The sequence below is a fragment of the Lactuca serriola genome, chromosome 4 (assembly GCF_051521515.1).
Source record: "Lactuca serriola cultivar US96UC23 chromosome 4, Lser_US96UC23_V15, whole genome shotgun sequence".
Taxonomy (NCBI): Eukaryota; Viridiplantae; Streptophyta; class Magnoliopsida; order Asterales; family Asteraceae; genus Lactuca; species Lactuca serriola.
The window spans coordinates 148,100,102-148,117,614 of NC_136411.1; the positions used below are offsets into that span (position 1 = coordinate 148,100,102).

A 17,513-nucleotide genomic window follows, 5' to 3' on the forward strand; every position below is an offset into this window, starting at 1 on the left:
TTGGCAAAACTAGTGACGATTACCAAAACTAAAACATAAAATTTTATTTGTATATAATTATTCAATAAAAATAATTGTAAACTTTTTTAAACAAAAACAAAAACAAAAAACCAACAAAAGCTCGCTAAATGTATTACAGTATTTATGATGATATTTTAAATTTGCAACCAAAATCAAAATAATCTCGAAAATAGGGACTGGAATCACACAAAATAATATGTGGAAGGGATGGAATGTGCAAGTGAGAAAAGAGCACTGTTGCTATTTGCTAACTTGCTAAGCAACTCCTATAAAAGGGACAAGCGATTTGAAGTAGGCATTCAAGTCGGAAAACGGCGAGGAAGATCAGCAGCAGGAAGCTTCTTCAATCTGTAAACGATACATGCATCAGCCTTCTTCAATCCTCAATCCTCAATCATATCATATCTTCTTCCGTTCTTCGACCTGCAAATAAGGTTTCCTACTGTCGAAACTGCGCATACGCACACACAATCACTGCAAATAAGCTTATCTTGATACCTGATCTTGTTTGCTGAAGTTGTTGTTTGGGCACTCTTGTATATGTAATTTTAGTTTTTACGAATCATTTTTGTTTTCTGTTTATTGATTTTAGATCTGAACTCGTATTCTACTTCTACATATAGTTTTGTGTGCATTTTCTCATTGCAGCACATTGCATGGTTGATGGTTGAATTTGATGTTTGAATTCATGGTTTCTCTGTGTTTTTTTATGAATTCAGTGTCTGGAAGACGTTTGATATTGGCGGTGCAATTAGAACAGAGTAAAACAGGGAAAAGCTGGCCGCGATGACGTCTTCTCAGCAATCGCAGTTCATGACTAATGCGCCGCTAATTAAAAGTTCTGATCCTAATCAGATTGTTGTTCCTGATGTAAGTTTTTTTTTTTATTTTGATCTTTTCTAATATGATCATTGTTACGATTTTGTTATCGATTTAGGAATCTTATATTTCTCTATTTGAATTTATGTTCTAGCTTTCCTGTATACACGATTTTAGGTTTACGACAAATGTCAAATGTTTAATTTGAGATTTCGTGTACTCATTACTCATTAGCTAGCGTTTCGATTCCAAATTTGAATCTAATGGCTTTTGGTTGAAATGATTTATTCCTTAATTTTTGTTAATCCGTATGAAGGATTAGAAGTATACTTTAAGCAAGCTTTTCTGATCTAGTGATAATGAATATTAAACTTTGTGTGAATTTATTCCAACCTTTTTCCATAATAGTGGAGTTAATCAAGAATTAAATACATAATATGCCTTCTCTTTTCACCTTATAAGATTCTAATCTGACTATATTGATGACTTTCTAGTGCATTATTATTTTATCTCAAGCATATCATCTGATTTGAAAACTTTCAAGTGGAATTTTATCATTGAAAAATGAGATTGAATTGTTTTGCATATGCAGAAAACAAGCTGGAAAAACCTATTCGCATACATGGGCCCTGGGTTTCTTGTTTCCATTGCATACATCGATCCTGGAAACTGTATGAATAATGATCCATCTTTTGTATGATACTGATTTACCAATCATGTATGTAGAGAGCACATCTGACCTTAATTTCATATTCTTGCAGTTGAAACTGATTTACAATCAGGAGCTCAATACAAGTATGAGGTGCTTATATTATATATTGTCCTTACTCAAGTTTATAAAATCTTTGCATAAAAATTCCATGTCTCTTATTACCAAACTCACATCAATCCTTCATCCTTTTTGTTTCCAGTTACTTTGGATTATATTAGTGGCTTCATGTGCTGCACTTGTCATCCAATCCTTAGCAGCAAACTTAGGGGTTGTAACAGGTATTCCATTTTTACCCTTTTTCCAATTTTAATCCATCTTTCCCCTTTGAAATTATATCCATATTTTGTATTATCCTCTAGGAAAGCATTTAGCCGAGCATTGCAAGAACGAGTATGAGAAAGGAACCAATTATATCTTGTGGATTCTTGCTGAAATCTCCATTGTCGCATGTGATATTCCTGAAGGTATTACAAATTTACAACTTTTTTTTTTCTTATCAGTTAAATTATTCAAAACTCATTATATTTTATGTTACAGTAATTGGCACAGCATTTGCTTTGAATATGTTGTTCCATATTCCAGTATGGTGTGGTGTACTCCTCACAGGTTTTAGCACTTTGGGTCTACTAGCACTACAACAATATGGAGTACTTAATTAACTTAATTACTCTTATTTATTTTAAACATGATTAGGTTGGATTATTTTTTTAATAAAATGAGATGTTTTTTTATAGGTGAGGAAACTTGAGTTCTTGATTACTTTCTTGGTGTTGACAATAGCTGCATGTTTTCTTGTTGAGCTTGGGATTTCAAAACCAAAAGCTTCAGAAGTGTTGTATGGAATGTTTGTTCCTCAACTTAAAGGCAGTGGTTCTACTGGTCTTGCAATTTCACTCCTTGGTGCTATGGTTATGCCGTAAGTTTTACTTTTTGTTATTTAATTTTTAATTTTGTAAATAAAATAATTTAGTAATTAGAATTAAATCATGTATACAGGCACAATCTTTTCCTCCACTCGGCTCTTGTACTTTCTAGAAAAATACCCCGATCAGTCAGTGGAATTAAGGTATACTTTTCCCATCTTCTAGAACCATTTTTTAACATCATTTTATTAAAAATCGTTATTCACTAATAAAGAAATGTTTAAATAAAACTTATGTTTACAGGAAGCTTGCAGATTTTACTTGATAGAAAGTGGGATAGCCCTTGCAGTGGCTTTCCTTATAAATATATCGGTTATATCTGTAAGCGGATCAGTTTGCAGTTCTTCGAATTTAAATCCAGATGATAAAAAAAGTTGTCAAGATTTGGACTTGAACAAAGCTTCTTTTTTGCTTAAAGTAAGTATATATATATATATATATATATATATATATATATATATATATATATATATATATATATATATATTTTTTTTTTTTTTTTCTAAATGATATTTTATTGTTTTCATTCTTTATGTATATTGACAGTTATTATATTTATTTACAGAATGTTCTAGGCAAAAACAGCTCCAAGTTTTTTGCAATTGCCTTGCTGGCATCAGGTCAAAGCTCCACAATAACCGGAACATACGCGGGTCAATACGTTATGCAGGTTTATTTTTTATATTTTTTTGTTGATATAAATTTTCAAAAAAAAGGTATTTGTGTAATTATAATATGATATGATATGGTTGTAGGGGTTTCTTGAGCTACGAATGAAGCCATGGCTTAGAAACTTGTTGACCAGGTGTTTGGCTATTGTCCCGAGTCTAATTGTGGCTCTCATAGGCGGCTCGGCTGGAGCTGGGAGGTTGATTATCATAGCTTCGGTTAGTGGCTTTTGATTAATATAGAAAAATATATAACAGTATTTCATAAAATAAATTACATATCAAATAGTATTAATTATTAATATGTGGCAGATGATATTATCTTTTGAACTCCCGTTTGCTCTCGTCCCTCTTCTCAAATTCACAAGCAGCGAAACAAAAATGGGATCATATGCCAACTCAAAGATTGTAAGCATACATCTGTATTTCCAATTTACACCTAACATTAATTTATTCTCTTCATAAAACAAAAAATAACATAAATATTTGTACTTTAATTAATTGCAGATTTCCGCAATCACTTGGGTGATCGGGTCACTAATTATGGGAATAAACATATACTTTTTAGTGGACCATCTCATTTCGTTACTTGTTCATGGACACCTACCACTAGTGGGAAAAATCTTCATTGGGTTTTTAGGGTTTTCAGGTCTTTTAATTTATTTAGCTGGAATTGGGTATTTAGTGGTGCGTAAAAACAGAGAGTCATCACATCTTCTTGCACTTAAAACTCCTGAACAACGTAGTGCTTCTGCTTCTTCATATGGTCAACCAAGAGAAGACATAGCTAGCATGCAACTTCCTCATACTAGAAACACTCATCATAATCATAATCAAGATCAAGATGATGATGCAACTTGACTTTTTTACACCTCTAACATGTTCGAACATATAAATAAATTAATCACAAGCTATTATATTATGATTACAAACTTAATTCCATTTTCATATTTAACTTTATAACTCCTCGCGCGTTTCACTTTACATTGACAACTGAGGATGTGTTACAGATAAAACATAATTAAGTAAACAATGACATGTGAATATTTTGTTTGCTTAGGGAGAATTTTGTAAATTGCAATTAAAAGGTATACTATTATGACTGGATACGGATTTGATCCTCGGTGGGGGTTTGTTGCACTGGGAGATGACCTTTTTCCTGTAAGCTCTTAACGGTGTCGTATAACGCCTGTTTCACTGGGGTAAACTCCAAACCCAAATCTTTCAGCTTTTGGTTTGAGAATTTGTATGGTTTTGCCCTTGGCTTTATCTCATCAGAACACCTACAAAGAGTTAAAAAGTATACATTGTTTAGTAAAAAAAAAAAATTCAATTTCAATTTTCAACACGTGTTGGTGGGAAATAACCTACCTAATTTATCTAAGCTTGCAATTAATATTTTATAATAATTAATACCCATCCTATAAAAATAACACACACCGAATAGCTTTTTTAGAGCACATGAGTTGTAGTTGGTGTGTAGGCCACATCCGTAAAAAGCCACCAAAGACAAGGAACCACGATAGTGTTGATAAGGATATTTGGAGTTGGTGAGGGTTCATCTTGGCCACTAAATTCTTATTATTATTATTTTTTCATAATTAGGGTTTGTTTTGTTGGTGAAAAACTTTGACTAATTAGTCATAAGGTCAAACATTGTTTTCCAACAATCATGTTTATAATTTAGTATATAAATTCACTAAAATGTTATAACTATACTATTTTTTTAAATAGTAAATAGGAAAGGGGACTTACTTAGTTGGAATGGGGAATTCTGGAAAAAACTTGGCCAAAATTTCGACAACTTCACCACGATGAAGAACACTTTCAGCACACAGATATCGACCATTTGCTGAGGGGGTCTCAAAGAGTAAAATGTGAGCTAATGCGACATCTCGTACGTGTACATATGCTTGTACTGAATTAGCGTATGTTTTTGCGGACCCTGTGAGGTACTTTAGGATATGAATAATACTGGCGTTGACCGTGGGTTGCAATAGCGGTCCCAACACCAACACTGGGTTCAATGCTACTAAGTCAACACCTCGAGCCTTAGCTTCGTCCCATGCTGCCTGCTCTGCTACCGCCTTTCCATAGCAATACCAGTTCTGTTGTAACAAATAATATTTAAAATATTTAAAATTCATTTATTTTTACTTCATAAGTCAAAAGTAATTTCAAAGGAACAATTCATGTTTTGATGCCAAAATTGTACATTTCTCACCAACATATTACTCGTTTAGATACATACTCACATTTTGTTTCTTTCCTTTGTTGCTATCTATGATCAAGAATTTTTAACTTGAAAGACACATTATATCCTTTAAATTCATGTTCAACCAAATAATTTTTTTACAATATAGAATGTAATTAACTTATTATTGTATATGTTCTTCTTTACATTCATGATAACTTTTTATTTTACCATTGACGAGAATATAATTTTCATTTTAGCTACATGACATATTAGAACAATAATACTAAAAATATATATACTTGTGCATATATGTATGCGCAACATACAAGTGGATTATGCAAAAAGAAAATGGTCATGCACACATAAGTTATACGTATGCAAATGCGTACCAATATTTACTCCATTTTAAAAATTTTAAATTTAATTTTTGAATGACAAAAATAGAGAAAATATTATTTAGTTCATAAAGGTTAGTTGGTGGGTGCACCACTACACCTCCTTTTTCTCGAGTGTAAATAACTACTCCTCTACAACAAGCTTTTCTTCATTCTTTTTCTTTAAAAATATTTATTTTGTCTATTCTTATTTATTTATATCAGAAAAAAAATGTTTTACATACATAAGATATTTGAAAAAAAAAATAGTAAAGTATGTAGAACCCACAAACACAGTGACGTGGAATTGCAAACATCCTACATGATTTGATTCTCTAATTAATAGCAAACTTAAAAAATTGATTGATACATTAAATGCAATTTTTGATGGCTTAAGTTCTAACTCACGAACAGTGAATTTAAAATCATTCCGGTTGTTCTGGAACGATGATCAAGTCATACCAGATAATGAGAAAAGGTGAACAATTTGTCAATGTCGCCGGAAAAATTAGGAACCCTTTGAACTTTGAAGAGATCAATTTCGTAAATGTAATTTCAAAAATTGTGAGAGAACAAACCTTGGTGTTTTTGCAGAATTCGAGATCACTCCAGCAGCTTTCATCAACAATATCATCAGGACTCCGATTAGGATCCATGTACACTGCTCCGATCGACGACGTGAACACCACTCGCTGGACTTTAGCTTCAGCCGCCGCCACTATTATATTCCTTGTTCCAATAACCGCCGGCTCCACCATTTGTTCCTGTCAAAGTCGATTCAATCAGTAGATATAAACACACAATTAACTAGAATCGGATCGGTTTTTTTCATTAACGATTCTCTACTTTCTACTGTTTTCATCATTGGATCGAATACATACAGGATCATCGGTGACGGGAGAAGCAGTGTGGAAAACACCATCACAGCCATTAATGGCTTCACGCAAGCTTTCAAAATCGAGAAGATCAGCTTTAAATAAAGTTAATCTCTCCTTCGCTCCTTCAAGCTCTCTTAAATGATTATTCTTCGCATCATCTACAAACAGCAATAAACAGAAAACCACAACTAAGCAATTTACAACAGAAAAAACAAAACTCGTTTTGAAAATTACAAGTGGATTGGAAATTGTAACCACCTGGATTCCTAACAGTTCCTCTGACAATATAACCTTTCTCCAAGAGCAATTTGACCATCCATGAGGCGATGAATCCTCCGGCGCCGGTGACACAGATTACTTGGGCAGATGCCGGAGACATTGTGATTAGTGTGTGAGAGGAGAGAGAGAGATGGAATGAGGGAAGGGGTATGGAAGTTTGAAGAGATGGAATGGAGTATTTATAAATGGAGACTTCACCAACTCACCCACCACCTTCCATTGGCCTACCTTTTAGTGCCAAGTCAATAAACCTGATCCCCCTTCAACAATAACACAAGTTTAATATATTTTGCAGTTCTAAAGAAAAAAACAATATCACAAGTTATAAATTATAATAATGATTTATTATCTTATATACAAACGAACACGTTATTAAGCATTCCTTAAAAAAACAAATGTATAAAAGACTCTTGACTTACAATTTACAAACGGTGTCTTCATTTTTATTTATTGGATATCTAATTATCCACTAGTAAGACTTTTAATTAAAATTAGAAAAAAAAAAAAAGAATAAAACATGCACTTCTTTTAGTTACTTAGAGGGCTGGGTGTGGGCAACGCCCACACGAGTTACAAGGCAAAAAAACAAAAAAACGCCGTTACCATATGTGATGGTGGTAACGGGAAATAACGTGAAAGCCTTTAACATGTAATAACGGGAGGGTAGGACGGTGTTCACTGACGTTATCACGTATTATGAGGCATAATAACGGGAGTGGGGCGTTGCCCACTTCGAGTAGTCTTAAGTCTTGTGGGCATGGCCGTGTAAGCCCAGCTGACCAGGCATTAAGGTGAGGTTGTACATTCACGGTTTACGTATGTCCGAACAATGACTCATATACATGTAATCATTGTTGTAAAAATCCTGACTAGGTCCCGATTAATCCCCAGGCGCTACTCGACCGATTAGAGGGCATCTAACGATTAATCCCTACATACATAATGAGTGAAACAGTATAAAACGATGAAATTTTAACATTTTGAAGAAGTTTTATCTCAATGGAAACTATTTGAGGCATGATTAGTATTCTATTAATCATATTAACCTATTTTGTTATGATATTATTGATATTTATGAACTTTGATATGATATTAGTCATATTTAATTTTTTAAAATTCAGCAAATTAGCAATTAATGGTCCCCGATTAATCCTCCGATCAATCTCCGCCTAGCTGATTAATCGCTTAACCCCAGTCCACCGACTAGCTAACATCGAGCGTTTTTTACAACCTTGCATGTAATAGTAGTGTGGCATAACGGACATAAATGAGAGTGAAGAAAGTAACAGTCATGTCCGACCGTTTGACCCTTTTAACAAAAAAAACTAAAATAGAATAACCAAATTTTACATGTTCGCATATTTTATACACATTTTCACACTATAATCAATTCTTTCTTTCTCAATTACCAAAACTCTCTCTCTCTCTCTCTCTCTCTCTCTCTCTCTCTCTCTCTCTCTCTCTCTCTCTCTCTCTCTCTCTCTCTCTCTCTCTCTCTCTCTCGGAAACACAAAACCAACCCTAGATTCATTACATTAATTCTTTATTAGGGAGGAGGGAGTCTTTCCCTACTAACAACTTTTTTTTTTCATATTTTTTATCTTTCTTAACTCATAATACATGGAAACTATATTTTTCTCAGTCTACTTGTCACCTCACTATTTTTTATTTAATAAAATAAGAAAATATAACATTTTTTCATTAAAAATAAAGTTTTGCTAATTTAAAAAAAATGTGAGTAGTATCTCATAAATTTAGACAAAGTTATATTTACAAAAATAATATTAATTAAAAAAAACTCATGGATGCACGAACTACAAAAAAAGTGGCAGAAATCAATTCTACTTTCAATTGAATTATCACATTTACTTTTCACTTCACTATGCCAAAACAAAATAGGGAAAATCTTTTTTCTTTTGTGTTTGGTCAAAGAGGCACTCAAAGAAATAGATAAATGAAGGAATTAAATGGCGGGTTTAGGAACTCAATGGAATCAAATAAATGAGGTAACCCACTCAATCCGTTGTTCAAGGTATGGTTTTGTCGGCGGTACGCCTGTCCCGTGAGTTACCCGCTCACGACTCCATTTGTCTTTACAACCTTACCCAAAGGGTGACGTACTAGTGGATCTAACGAAATAACAAGCTTCAACTACTAACATAACATTATCTTAAACAATTGAAACAAGATCCCACATCTTAAATGAAACTTAATAGATCCCTCCAATGCACAACTAACCCGATAAAACTTCCAAAATAAACCGAAAATGCTTTTAGAACAACGACCGGATCGACCCTAAATACCAACCCTGAAGACGTGAAATCCTAAACTGAACTCTGTGTAGACCCGATGACACACCTGGAAAATTGAATAACATCGCTCTGACAATTGAACTTCTAATAACCAAGGACGGCTACCAAAATCGATCCTGCTAGGAACAATAGTTCCACAACCAAAAAACTAAGGGTACACGTACCCAGAAACCAAGATATACACTTCACACAACTTGACGAAAAGATTAGCGCATCAATTGCACCTTTAACAGGATACAACTCGAAACCTTCGAATAACCTCAACTGTTGACAATGAACGAGATAACCAATAATCAAAAATAGATTGACAAACTAAACCCAATGATCCCTCACACTACTGAACAAAGCTTATGCGAAAATACACATACCGAACTCTAAAACTGATCGATATATCAATAATCGCCCATCCTTGACCAATTCTTGAATTCCTTCAGATCATGGTTCCAATGGATCCTTAAGAAATGTAATGAGGAAACTTCCTAACCACGAGCACTCCAATGGTATCCTACATTCCTTTACTTATGAAGCAGTAAACCTAAACCAAAACCTCGCATATTTGAATTGCAAATTCACCTAAGTCAAGAAAAGAATCTGACTACATGAACCCCTTAAATCAATCACAAGCTAAACCTCAGACTATTGCTCAAAACCTCCCAAGTTTGACCAAAAATCAAACTGGTTAAAATGTTAACGGTCAAAGTCAACACCAATCACACATTGCAACCAATCCCCTTAGCCGTATCATGGTCATTAAAGGGAAAAACAAACATGAACTCATAGTCCACCATGTCGTGGCCAGTACCCCACCTCATCGTGATGAACGTCTCTAACAACTTATTCCATTAAGCTCTTAACCCTTAAATCCAAAGCTTTAAAGCTCAAATCTAGATCGATTTACCCTTTTCATTGATAAAGTTTCCCACTTAATCAATTGCTTCCATCCAATAAGTCAAGATCTTAAACCCTAAAGACAAAAGGGAAAAATCTCCAAGCATAACTTAAACGAGAAGCATGCATATGCATTTTTCTGCCAACCAACAAATCTAGAAGTCATTAAATCTCAGAATATTGTTCTGGAGTTCTCAATCCTCAAGTTTGAGACTTGTCCTGGAGTTTGAGACTTGCATCAAACCAAGATCTAAGAATCTAATGAGCAATTTTGAATGAGAAGCATGAATATGCATTTTCTGCTAAATAATAAGTCCAGAAATCATTAAATCTTAAAATATTGTTCTGGAGTTCTCAATCCTCAAGTTTGAGACATGTCCTGGAGTACCAGACTGGCATACCAAGATCTAAGAATCTAATAATCAAGTTTGAGACTTTTTACCTCAAATAGCTCCAGGAGCATGATGAGAATGTTGGAACAAGACTTCAAGACCACAAGAACCACCTTCTACCACCACAAACTTCACTAATAAAAACACCAAGAACACAAGGGATAAAGGGAGATAGAACTAGGGTTTCGTTTTAGGAGCTAGAGGTTGAAAATAAGCAAACCCTAATCCTTACATTCTTTAAATAGGGCCCAAGGCCCGAGTCTTAGGGTTTTGGGTTGTGGCTACCATCACGTCGTGGTCCATACCTGTATCACGCCATGGTCACCAAGAAATCGCAGTCTTTATTTAATCAATGTAATCACACCATAAACACCAAACAACCGTTCCGCGAGCCAGTAAAAAATCCATAAAAGTCCAATCATCTTGATGAAGATCAAATGTCAAGCCACGAATCTGAAATCGGGTGTTATATATGATATTTTAGCCATAAAGGTTGCCATTTTTATTCGATAATGATCAAATATGCTTTTCAACTATAAACACTTACCATATCGTTCAACAATAACAACTTGTAATTTTTAGCTATACAAACTTAGTCTTACAGTTAACAAACAATGACTAACTCATTATTTAATAATATTCATATATACAAGCTTACTTTATCAACCTCTAATAACCAACTATTGCATTAACAATAGTCAGCTGTGGTTTCAACTATATAAGCTTACCATACCGTTCAACAAAATTCAGTAACAAGCTTTAATTGTTCGAATATACTCTACCATACAACAATCATCAACTTTGGTTTTATCCATGGTTCTAAAAAGCTCGTCATGGCTCAAAGACTTGTACTTAAGTCACGCCTTGAGAAAATGTCGCTTTAAGTCACACATATATATATATATATATATATATATATATATATATATATATATATATATATATATATATATATATATTATACAAAATTATCGCCATAGGCCACACCTTAACAAATGTCATGACTCACAACAACTCATAAGGTTTGAGGCTTGACATGGTCAGCCACGATGCACCTCACGTTATTTAAAACCTTGGTTATAACTATGCAAACTTACTATATCATACATTAATGATGAAGTATGGGTTTGACTATACAAAGACGCATATAATCATACAAAAATAACCCATTGTGGTTTCAACTACCATTCCATTTAATTGTAACTAACTATACCGGTTTACATATCATTAGATATTTATCACAATGGTATCTGTCACATAATTCCATGATAATCATACATTTAGATACCAAGTTATCAAAAAAGGAATCATGGTTACTCACATTAGGGTTTTAATTGAGTATGAGTTCCTAATTCTTGTAGTTCCTTATCAAAATTCATCTCTAAGGTTGTTAAAATAGCATATCATGGTTGAGTATCAAAACTCAACGATACAACTAGCATTCCAACAACTTAAACCCAAATTAGAGTGTAGCTCATTACTTCCAATTTCACATAAAAACACTTCATACTTTGTTTTGAAATATTTTAGACTAGTAAACAAGTAATTACTCCCCTACTTGTCCTTATGTATCAAGATTTTTAGCATACAGATACATATAAAGTTAGAGTTCACAAACCCTTTTTTCAATCCATTATCACAAATAAGAATCATTTAAATAACATATGAGTTTACAAGGTTGCGAGTAAAGATAAGGTAGCCTATGAATTCTCCTTGATTTCTCCTCAAATTTCTTCAATATGGTGTTAAGGAGCCTTTAGAGATGTTCTCCCATATCCGCCCTTAAGACCATGACTAGTATAATCATTTACCACTTTCTACAAACATTCACCACATACATTCCAACACACTTTGTACAAATTTCTAGTTAATTCTACCCATATATGGATCTTCAACAAGGTGTACATAACAAAATTGAATCAAGAAGAATCCCAACTACTTGTTTGTATTTGCAAGTATTAGGTTTTCAACCCCTTATCTACTATTCCATTCTTCTTCGTTCAATGGAAATTTAAGCACAATCTGCAAGACATCATAGTGCCATAATGGAAACGATATAAAATTAGTTTTGGACAAAAGTTACAAATATTTTTAGTGTAGTTCTTACGCATATTTTCAAACTAGTCTTACGAAGATTTTCGATAGGTCAATATCTTTGAAATACTTATGTTGAAGATTTTCGAGCGTGATGTTATCTAAATTTGGATAAATGTAACATATATAATTATATAAATAAAACTTACAAAACAACGCGACCTCATTATATATTCATTTTCTCAACCGTCTTTTTCATTTTTTCGAATTTGTTTTTCATTTTTTTGAATGTGTTCCTCACCCAAGGATTTTTGAAATTGTTACCCCTCTATGAAAAATTAAAACTTTAAATAAAAGGACCGAAAAAAGAGTTTGAAAGTTATTGATTTTTCGAAAAAGAACAAATTGGCCAAGTAAAAGGAAACTTTTGGATTTTACAAAGTAAATAATTTTTTAACAACTGATTAGTGGTTAGAAGTTAGTATCATCAAATTAATAGAATTCATCAACTTTCAGATTAGAACTTAGGATCTCCAATCTAAGACGCAAAGTATCTACCAAGAGGACTAGTCTCACATTGGCAAATAAATGACTCTCGACTGACACACGTTATCAACATTTTTATTTATGAGAAAACAACTGAACATATATATGAACATAAATAAACTTAAATGAACGAAAATAAACGAACGTAAAAGAATATTCACAAACATAATTAAGTGAACGAGACCATTACTAATGTTCGTTCATTTAACTAACGAACAAGAATTTATGTTCATGTTTGTTCATTTATTAAATAAACGAACATAAACAAACTTCTCGCTGAACGTTCGTTTTGATACATGTCAACATCAAATATAACCAATTTGACAAATTAAACATTGTAGCAGCACCAACACGGCCAATCTTTAACTAGAAGACTAAACCCCAACAAAAAGGGACATGTAAACATAAAAATAGATAAAGAGGTCATGAGCAATGGCACAACAAGGCTCCGTGATTGGAACAATTTGACTAGAGGTTTGATAATTGTATCTGAAAACATAGATGAATTAAGGTACACCAACTTTGTTATGTTGTCTTGCACAAAAAAACACTAAATTTTTAGAAAAAATTTGATTTTGTCACTATGTTTCATTTTCAATTAAGTCATTGCGTCTTATTTTATTTTTAAATTTTGACACCCATAAAATAATGTAAAAAATATGTCATATCAGCATCTCATGTTAGCTTCACGTCGTTAAAGACCGACACGTCACCACGTCACCACGTCATGTCAGTTGGCAATTTGGTTAATCGATCAAATGGTTAACATTGAAATAAATTGAAAAATATAGTGTCAAAATTACTATTTTTTATACATTGTATTTTGTATAAAAATAATGTATTTTGTGGCTTTTACCCTATAAAAAAACTTTAAAAAGAACACGATCTCGTTTTTCATATAATTTTCTCGACCACCTTTTTCATTTTTTTTTTCAAACTTGTTGTCATCGAGGATTTCGAAATTGATACCCCTCTATGACAAATTAAAACTTCAAACAAGGGGAACGCAAAGATAGTGTTCGGAAATCATTGATTTGTCCATTAAAAACTACATTTGCGAAGTAAAGGGCAGATTCTCGATTTCACAAAACAGATGGTTATTATATAATTAATATCTTTTAGCAAATATGGTCATTAAGCTTAATATTCTTTTTTAATAGTTAATATATTATTTATTATTATCGTAAAAAAAATCTAAAAACAAATTATGTATTCTTGGTATTTTAGGCCTACTGGTATACAGACCACGGTGGGTCTCGTGGTCTAGCTGGCCACGACCGTGGTCTGTGCACACAATATCCCGAACCATCGTGGTTCTCCGTGCTCGTGGTCTTCAGTGGTGAGCATCACGAATCGAAACGACCAATGAGGTTGAATTGCTCGTTTGAAGAACTGAAAAAGAGAAAATGAGGGCTGGTGTTTTGTTGGGAAAGAAGACATAGTTTGTAAGTCTTCACAATTTTTACCCCTGAGATATAGTCAATTGATAGAAAATACTCCTAACCAAAAATCATTTAATATAAATAGTTTCTAAAATAACAAAATAAACCTTGGATTTATATTTCCTAATTATTTAAGTAATTTGATTTATTTAAAATATTATTCTTATTAAATAACTTATTTTTATAATTAGTATTTAAAAAAGGTTATATGTTTTTTAATGTATTTTTGAATTAAATTTAATTAAAAAAACTGAGGTGGAGTAGTGTGTAAGTGGTAGAATCATATATTAGTGGTAGGGGAATGTGGTGTTGATGTGGCACTCACCATATATATGATATGTGGTGTGTATAACGTATAACCTTATATATCGGCGGTTGATAGCATGTGTATATAAATAAGGAGAAAATCTCACTAATAATCTTGATGTCCTCGTTCGTTGTATCAAACCACGAAACCTCTTTAATCTTTATACATTGCTTCATATTACTTCTTTTGTTTGTCATTAATTCACATTAATGTCGAGGTCATCGTTTGCTGTATCAACCCAAGAAGCAAATCCATGTGTTCTTGAACAAGATGATGAACCCAAAATCTCAACTATTTTGATTTTTGAGCTAGAAATTGTGGGGCTTGATTGATAATATATATATATATATATATATATATATATATATATATATATATATATATATATATATATATATATATATATATATATACTAGGTGTGAACCCCGTGTATTACACGGGTTGATTTAAAAAAATATTAAACATTAAAGTAGGGATGTGATTTAGAACCGGAAAACCGGACCGGAACCGGAACCGAACCGGAACCGGAACCGTTAGAACCGGAATATATATAACCAGGTCCGGTTCCGGGTTTAAAAAATGGCTTTATCCGGGTTCCGGGTAATCCGGGTTTGGGTCCATTGGGTCCGGGTAAACCGGGTCTAAAATCCGGAACCGGTTTTTGGAACCGGAACCACTTTTAGGGCCGGAACCACTTTTTGTGAAACGTTTACAAGATGCATATCTTATTTGTTTCAACTCCAATTGACATACGGTTTTTTCTAACATGTAGTTTAGAGTTTGTACATGATTCTAGACTATAAAATTTTCATTTTTAGTTTTATATTCATTGACTTACTGTCCTCAAAAGTTGAGATACCAAAGCTGAAAGTTTTTAGTTTTTTAGTTTTTTTGTATTCAATGAAAGTTTTAAAGCATGCATATCTAATTCGTTTGAAGTCGGATTGATATGTGGTTTTTTCCGACTTCTAGTTTACAGTTTGTACATGAGTTTAGACTATAATTTTGTCATTTTTGGTTTAACATTCAATGATTTACAGTCCTCCGAAGTCGGGATATCAAAACTGAAAATTTTCAACTTTTCAGCTATTTGTTTTTGTATTTTGTATTATGTGAAAATATTAACACAAGTATATCTCATTCGTTTAAATTCGGATTGACATACGGATTTTTCCAGAGTGTATTTTAGAGTTTGTACATGATTTTAGACTCTAATTTTGTTAATTGTGGTTTCGTATTCAATAAGTTACAGCCCCCCAAAATGGGGATATCAATATGAAAATTTTCAAAGTTCAACCCACTAAGTTGTAAGTAATTACCAAAAAATTCCGGTTTTTTCGGGTTTTCCGGGTCTAAAACCACTTTATCCGGTTCCAACCTACCAACTTTGATGTTTCCGGGTTTTCCGGTTCTAGACCCACTTTACCCGGAACCATACCCGAAACCGAACCGGAACCGGTTCCTATATACCGGTCCGGTTTCCGGTTCTATAAAATCCCGTTAATCGGTTCCGGGTTTTTCGGGTCCGGGTCCATCGGGTCCGGGTTTGGATCCACTTTCATCCCTACATTAAAGTGTAAACAAAAAATATTTTTTCAATATTTTTTAATGTAAAACTTTAAAATAAGAAAGAAAAAAAATGTATTTATTACAATTTAATATCATATATATGATATTTAATACTTTACATATATAAGTATATGATTTTAATTTTAAAAATTAAAACAAACAAAAAATTGACAAGTGGATAATATTTATTTCAAAAATACCACAAAATGACAAGTGTCAAAACTAATGAGAGATTGACATGTGGCAAAAAAACCTTCATTTATTAAGGAGGATATATATATATATATATATATATATATATATATATATATATATATATATATATATATATATATATAGGGTTAGGTTAATGTGAGACGGCCTAATTTTGTGAGGCCGTGAGACGCATTTTTTTATTTTTTTTAATTTTTTTTTAGTTAATTCAAGTTCCGAAAATAATATTTAAAAAAGGAATTTTGGATTTTTCCATTTATTTTGCATTTTAAAATTATTTTTTAGAATATGTAGAGTGTAATATTCTATTAGAATATTTCACGTATTTTTCAAAAAAATGGAATTTATTTTTATTTATTTTTATTTTTTTTAGTTAATTCAAGTTCAAAAAATAATATTTAAAAAAATAATTTTTAGATTTTTCCATTTATTCTGCATTTTAAAATTATTTTTTAGAATATGTCAGTGTAGTATTCTATTAGAATATTTCATGTATTTTTTAAAAAAACGGAATTTTTTTTTATTATTTTTATTATTTTTTATTTTTTTAAATTTTTTTTAGTTAATTCAAGTTCCGAAAATAATATTTAAAAATAGAATTTTTGGATTTCTCAATTTATTTTGCATTTTAAAATTATTTTTAGATTTGGTCTCACGGTCTCACAAAATTAGAATGGTCTCAAATGAACCTGAACATATATATATATATATATATATATATATATATATATATATATATATATATATATATATATATATATATATATATAGGAGATGATCAAATGAGAACACCTAAAAGGTTGAGAACGCAAGAACAATTGTAGACCAATCATTCCATAAGGGCATAAAAAGAATTTTACAATGTAATTAAATATGGATAATTAATGATTTCCTACAAACATGGGATGTTGTCTAATTAATTGATTTTTTACCTAAAT

General features: G+C 32.2%; 2 protein-coding genes across 2 annotated transcripts; one reads left to right on the forward strand and one right to left on the reverse strand.

The window, feature by feature from the left end:
• The first annotated feature begins 300 nt into the window (after positions 1 to 300).
• On the forward strand, positions 301 to 4,106 carry NRAMP6 (NRAMP metal ion transporter 6). The gene is made up of 14 exons (XM_079040171.1): positions 301 to 455; positions 741 to 891; positions 1,433 to 1,511; positions 1,602 to 1,642; positions 1,752 to 1,830; positions 1,912 to 2,016; positions 2,090 to 2,199; positions 2,287 to 2,468; positions 2,549 to 2,618; positions 2,719 to 2,892; positions 3,041 to 3,145; positions 3,231 to 3,362; positions 3,456 to 3,551; positions 3,651 to 4,106. Exons 2-14 carry the CDS (start codon positions 808 to 810, stop codon positions 4,002 to 4,004), a joined length of 1,611 nt encoding a protein of 536 aa, XP_078896297.1. The 5' UTR covers positions 301 to 455; positions 741 to 807; the 3' UTR covers positions 4,005 to 4,106.
• Positions 4,024 to 7,032, reverse strand: LOC145102721 (cinnamoyl-CoA reductase 1-like). The gene is made up of 5 exons (XM_079040172.1): positions 6,851 to 7,032; positions 6,596 to 6,750; positions 6,293 to 6,478; positions 4,899 to 5,251; positions 4,024 to 4,426 (listed from the first exon to the last, which is right to left on the reverse strand). Exons 1-5 carry the CDS (start codon positions 6,969 to 6,971, stop codon positions 4,240 to 4,242), a joined length of 1,002 nt encoding a protein of 333 aa, XP_078896298.1. The 5' UTR covers positions 6,972 to 7,032; the 3' UTR covers positions 4,024 to 4,239.
• Positions 7,033 to 17,513: the final 10,481 nt, after the last annotated feature.